General features: G+C 42.4%; 1 protein-coding gene across 3 annotated transcripts in view; it reads right to left on the bottom strand.

Annotated features, from left to right (window-relative positions):
- Positions 1-1,483: 1,483 nt before the first annotated feature.
- shrprbck1r (sharpin and rbck1 related) overlaps positions 1,484-6,462 on the bottom strand; it is an 11,441-nt gene continuing 6,462 nt past the window's right edge. For all 3 annotated transcript variants that reach the window (XM_035519851.1, XM_035519853.1, XM_035519852.1), the window contains exons 9-14: positions 3,516-3,676; positions 3,228-3,339; positions 2,629-2,808; positions 2,459-2,557; positions 2,066-2,209; positions 1,484-1,629 (exon numbers count right to left, since the gene is read on the bottom strand). In XM_035519851.1, coding sequence (XP_035375744.1) covers positions 1,549-1,629; positions 2,066-2,209; positions 2,459-2,557; positions 2,629-2,808; positions 3,228-3,339; positions 3,516-3,676 — 777 coding nt within the window. In that variant the 3' untranslated portion in view covers positions 1,484-1,548. The remainder of the gene's footprint in view (positions 1,630-2,065; positions 2,210-2,458; positions 2,558-2,628; positions 2,809-3,227; positions 3,340-3,515; positions 3,677-6,462) is intronic.

The raw sequence follows: 6,462 nt of genomic DNA, 5'->3' as shown, positions 1-6,462 counted from the left end.
TCAGAATAAAGACGGGACCAGCTCTTCTCTTCAGTTCATTCCGGAGTCTGCATCTTTCTTTCTATTTAGTGTGTTCTAGTGTGTTTTATTAGGAAGATGTAGGAACGACAGATACAACTCAGATAACACTGGCCTTGCATATAAATCCTTGAAATTCTGGGTTTTTTATGTCTACATGTATATAGTTAAAGGGTTTTGTTTTTTACTTCAGATATGTGCTCCAATCATGAATAAAAGAAAATGAATTGTGCAGTAAAACGAATGACTGATTCTGCTTACAAACATGAAAGTTCACAAAGGAGCAAAAACTGCTCCTTTATGTAATGCCCCGAGTGCTACAGGGCAGGGAGCAGGATGCACAGACTCCCTTGACAGAGACAGGAATTTATTAACATACAACAGTGGCACTCACACATAACGTAAACGGCGAACACGAACATTGACAGTGTGAACAGAGGCAATGACTGACAGTGATGCACAAACCGACAGGGGTTCAAATACATAAACACAGAACAACACTAACTAGATGCAGCTGTGTGCAGACATGTAGGTGTGATTACAAACAAGAAACTCCCACTACACGCGGCGGGCCGTACCACGCAACAGAGAGGGGAGCGTTCCGTGACACCAGGAAAGTGAAACTGAAATTCACTGTTACTGAACCAAAAGCAAAACAGAAACAGTGCAAGACATTCGTAGGTTGAAATTTTTATTCCTGTTTTTAAACTTTAAAAGATTGAGGTGTACATTAAATTATTATAAACATAGCATTTATTTCTTTCTAGATTTATCTACAAAACAAAGAAAGAAAACCACTAGCAAGTACTTCCCAAAACATCCTAAGGCACTAAGCTTATAAGCGACATCCTGAGGAATCCTGCTATTTCCACCTGACAACAGCTCACCAGAGAGGAATCTCTCTGCATACTTAAAGCTCTCTAAAAGACCAGTAAGACTATGTTAAATTTTACCAAACAGTTATGCTGTTTTGCCCTAGTGTTAAGTAAAAACACGGCAAACGAAGTTTTACTGGACTTAAAAGTCCATATGAGAAGATCTAGTCTGTGCTACTGTGGGTCCATTAGTGGTTCTGAGGTTTGGAACAGGCAAACAACGGCACTTATGTGTGTTAATACTTCAGTGTGCTATAGCTCTGATAAATAAGATATTTAATAATAATAAATATTTACTAATAAATATTTACAGTGAATGGAATGCACTGCACCCCCAACTATTGTGTTGATTAAGTTTCTGCTTTGGCTTGTTGCTGTCCATCTCCTTTTATGCTTTGGTTTATCACACATTCTCTCTCCCTCTCTCTCTCTCTCTCCCTCTCTCTCTCACTCTCTCTCTCTCTCTCTCTCTCACTCTCTCACTCTCTCTCTCTCTCTCACTCTCACTCTCTCTCCCTCTCCCTCTCCCTCTCCTTCTCTCTCTCTCTCTCTCTCTCTCTCTCTCACTCTCACTCTCTCTCCCTCTCCCTCTCCTTCTCTCTCTCTCTCTCTCTCTATCACTCTCTCTCTCTCTCCCTCTCTCTCTCTCTCTCTCTCAGTGGCAGTTCTGGCATTTGGGGTGGCATCTCTGTTTGTTGACGTTGCATCGACAGCCTCCGCTTGTGTCTCCAGGGCCCTGTGAGTAGAACCATCAGCTTCAGACCCACCCGAAGCCCACCACTCACATTCAACAAACTACAAATCCCATCACTCACATTCAACAAACTACAAAGCCCACCACTCATATTCAACAAACTACAAAGCCCACCACTCACATTCAACAAACTACAAATCCCACCACTCACATTCAACAAACTACAAATCCCACCATACTTCAGAAAACAAGTTGTGTAGTGTTTTGATTGTAAAGTATCTTTAGGACTGAGAAAGGTGTTGTAACATCATATCCTAAAACATTAAGTACCACAACTATGCTAATTTACATTCATTTAACATATGTTACTTATAATATGTGCTTCTTAGTTTAAACAGGGTCCTTTCTGACAAAATCAACACCTAAACCCTGTTCATTAAATAAGGGGTAAGTAATTGTTAGAGGAGGAGATTCGTACCCCTGGGCCCCAGCGTGGGCCTCGGGTCACCCAGCAGATCTCTGTGTGACAGACAGTGCAACGCAGCCAATCACAGCCCTCCTTCTTCTGCACAATGATTCCGCACTGGGGGCAGTGCATCGCCTCCCCAGACCTGACCAGAGTCTGTGGGAGGGATACAAACAGGGTCAAAGAAAGACACAAAGAAGAAACGTGTGTGTGTATGCGTAAGGGAGACCTTTAGAAGGTCTCTGGTTCCTTGGGCTGCAGTGTGTGTGCACATGCACACGTGCACACACACTGCAGCCCAATGAACCAGAGACCTCCTAAAGGTCTCTCTCGCATGCATGTGTGTGTGTGTGTGTGTGTGTGTGTGTGTGTGTGTGTGTGTGTGTGTGTGTGCGCATGTGAGACCTTCAGTAGGTCCCTGGTTCTTCGGGCTGCGATGTCATTGATGGCACGTGCAGCCAGATCATCCTGGTATTGTTTACAGTTCATCCCCTCATGTATCGCCTGGGGAGAGAGAATGTGTGAGAGAGCGAGAGAGAGTGTGTGTGTCTGTGCGTGTGTGTGTGTGTATTCACCTTGCACAGTAGGCAGTTGTGTTTGTTGCACACAGGGCAGTGGAAGGTGTTGACAGTGTCCTCGTACACACACCAGCCGGGACAGTCTGTAGAGGCACAGTGGTAGCTGCCCTCACACCGTGACTCAGCTACAGACAGACCTCTCTGTAACCAGCGCTCATACTCCTCACCCGAAACCAGCTAACACACACGCACACATACACACACATATACACATACACACATCACAAACAACACACAGGTGCACACATACACACAGAGCAGCAGGGGACAAATACAAATCTGACTTACACATATTATTAAGATATTAACATATGTTAATGTATAATTGCTCAAAATTCACAATGTGCCTTAGAATTATGCATGTATTACTCATCCAGAGTGTGTTGAGTAGTTAGTCAGGACTGCATAAGTGTACTGTGTGTGTTTGCTATGTGTGTGATTGTACTGTGGAAGTGTGTGAGTGTACTTTGTATATAAGTGTACTATATGAGTGTGCATATGTGCTTTGTTAGTGTGTGAGTACTGTGCATGTGTGAGTGTACTGTGTGAGTATAGTGTGTGAGTGGACAGTGTGTGTATACAGTGTGAGTCCTCACCGCACGAATCTCTCTCTCCTGTAGGGTGCACTCACACGCATATGCTTCATCTCTGTACGGGCATGCCACCTGGGGGTCCTCTGATAGCAAGATCACAGAACGAAGACACTCTCTACACGCACAAACATATACATACAAAGATCACTGAACAAAGACACTCTCTACACATATTATCAAGGAAGACACTTTATACACACACACACACAGATATATTTCCAATGTGGTCATTAATATCCTTTCTCTGATCATCTCTCTATCCATCTCTTACTCTCTGCATGTGTCTCTGACCTGCAGAAGCAGTGGAGACACTCTCTCAGTAGGACGCCCTCTCCTGGTTGGAGCTGTAAGTAACAGATCCTGCACTCCACACTCTCAGGGTTGGGAACCAACTCCTGCCCATCCATCTGAACCAGGCGAGCATAGTTCTCCCTACGCTCTGCTTCCTGTGCCTAACAAACACAAACACACACACACACACGCATAGTTAGAGAATACACAGAGTGTAAGCATAATGCACAAACCACACCAAACTTAGAAAAATAAAAATAGACATATGAGCTATGATCTAGAGGCCCATAAAAATGATGACACTGTATAATACTGCAACACACACACAGCAGTCATTGTGTAGCACTGTATAATACTGCAATACACTCTCACACACACCAGTCAGTGTGACACTGTATAATACTGCAACACACTCTCACACACACCAGTTAGTGTGACACTGCATAATACTGCAACACACTCTCACACACACCAGTTAGTGTGACACTCCATAATACTGCAACACACTCTCACACACACCAGTTAGTGTGACACTGTATAATACTGCAACACACTCTCACACACACCAGTTAGTGTGACACTGCATAATACTGCAACACACTCTCACACACACCAGTCAGTGTGACACTGTATAATACTGCAACACACACACAGCAGTCATTGTGTGACATTGTATAATACTGCAACACACTCACACACACCAGTTAGTGTGACACTGTATAATACTGCAACACACACACAGCAGTCATTGTGTGACACTGTATAATACTGCAACATTCTCACACACACCAGTCAGTGTGACACTGTATAATACTGCAACATTCTCACACACACCAGTCAGTGTGACACTGTATAATACTGCAACATTCTCACACACCAGTCAGTGTGACACTGTATAATACTGCAACATTCTCACACACACCAGTCAGTGTGACACTGTATAATACTGCAACACACTCTCACACACACCAGTCAGTGTGACACTGTATAATACTGCAACACACTCTCACACACACCAGTCAGTGTGACACTGTATAATACTGCAACACACTCACACACACACTCATACACACACGCACGCGCACACACACACACATGCCACTATCATCACTACTGTTACTGCAGTGAACTGTTGTGGGAAAATGCTGGAAACTTCCACAGTTCTCTAGGCCACAAAGGGAAAATCATAAAATGATGTTGATATAAAATTCAAACTCCCACATTTGTTGCTGAGACCATTAAAATCTTAATACAATGCAGTTTAGGGTTACTATGGGTTTTTTTCGCCAGGAATACACCTACAAACAAACATGCATGTGCGTGCGCACGCACGCACACACACACACACACACAGAGTAACATGCATGCAGACATATGCACGCACACAGACACAGACATAGTAGCATGCATGCACACATGCACACACAGACATGCAGTGACACCTGCGCACACACAGTACTAAATATACCAAATACACCATCTGTCAGTGTGCAGATGTGCAGGAAATATACAGGTGAGACACAGAATCAATGTCTGATTACAGCCTGTCTGCATCCTGTTTACATCAGATTTTCACTGATCATTCAGCTAGATAGAACACTGAAGAACTCAAAAAGAACCATGACCATACAAACAAGTTATACATGACACAGCTGACCAGTCTGAACTACACAGTAAGGCCTTCCTGAGTTGTATCAGACTGCCATGATGAGCTGTGTTGTGTTGGGCTGTTTGTGTTATGCTGTCCTGTGTTGTGTTGTACTGTGCTACGTTGTCATGCTGTTATGTTGTACTGTGCTGTTGTGTCATGCTGTGTTGTTATGTTGTACTGTGCTGTGCTGTTTCCATTAGGAAGTGGCACCAGGCAAAGATCCACCGAAGGACCTACTCGATGATGCAGAATTATACTGTATCATATGTTTTGCAGTAATTATCATTCAGCACTGTCAAAGGTGCAATAGCTTAGAAACACACTGGAGTGTGTGAACACACACTGTAGTGTATGAACACACAGTGTAGTGTGTGAGCATACAAAGTGGTGACCCACCTAAACATTTTCATTTTGAAGCTGCAAAGTTCATATTACACTTTGTTCATGTATTGGTAAACAACAAAATCATAACCTTTTTGTTAAAGATGTTGTAAGAAATTGAGCCCTTAAAGTTATTGTCTTCAAGAATACATTTATACAATTTTTCCCCCCTGCAATTTCCTTCAGGAACAATAAAGTGTTGTCTTATACATACATGCTGTATAGACCAAACCTCTGGAATCAAACAGAGAATCTCCAGACTAAAAATAGCTGAACAGAACTTTACAATGCAACAGAATAATGATTCAAAACATCATTTAAAACCTGGACAGAAACCTTTCAGAAAAGAACAGCAAAAGGTGTTCACAGGGAGGATGTCATTTTGATGGATGTAGAATACAAGAGAAAAATAAGGATCAGATAAAACTCTTAAAATGTCTATTCTGTCAACATTAACATATTATTGTCTGTTACCTCTTAAATAAATATATTTTTTTAAACATTGTATTTTTATAGAGCTAGCATTGCTTCCAAAGGTCTTGCCTGTGCTGTGAATTAATTAATCATTGTGATTAAAGTAGCTGTGAAAATCAGAGGTGTTTTAAAGTCCAGCTGAACTGATGAGGAAGTGGTTCTGATCACACCAGGCTGTTCCGCTGTCCGGTTTAAATACTGTTTGTAGTACAGATTTTTGACTTTCCACCTCCTGTGTGATTGTCCATGGGTCCCTTTGTGTTTAGTAGATATTCAAGTATCTTCAAATGTAACTTTGTGTAGTAGTGTGTGTGTAGTAATGTGTGTCTGTGTGTGAGAGAGAGAGAGAGGGCGTGTCAGTAGCCTTGGTTGAGGTTGTTCTGTAGTGTGTGTGTGTGTGTGTGTGAGAAAGAGAGAGTGTCAGTAGTCCTGCTTGAGGTT

The sequence above is a fragment of the Electrophorus electricus genome, chromosome 19 (assembly GCF_013358815.1).
Source record: "Electrophorus electricus isolate fEleEle1 chromosome 19, fEleEle1.pri, whole genome shotgun sequence".
Lineage (NCBI taxonomy): Eukaryota > Metazoa > Chordata > Actinopteri > Gymnotiformes > Gymnotidae > Electrophorus > Electrophorus electricus.
This window is presented reverse-complemented; position numbering and strand designations above follow the sequence as displayed.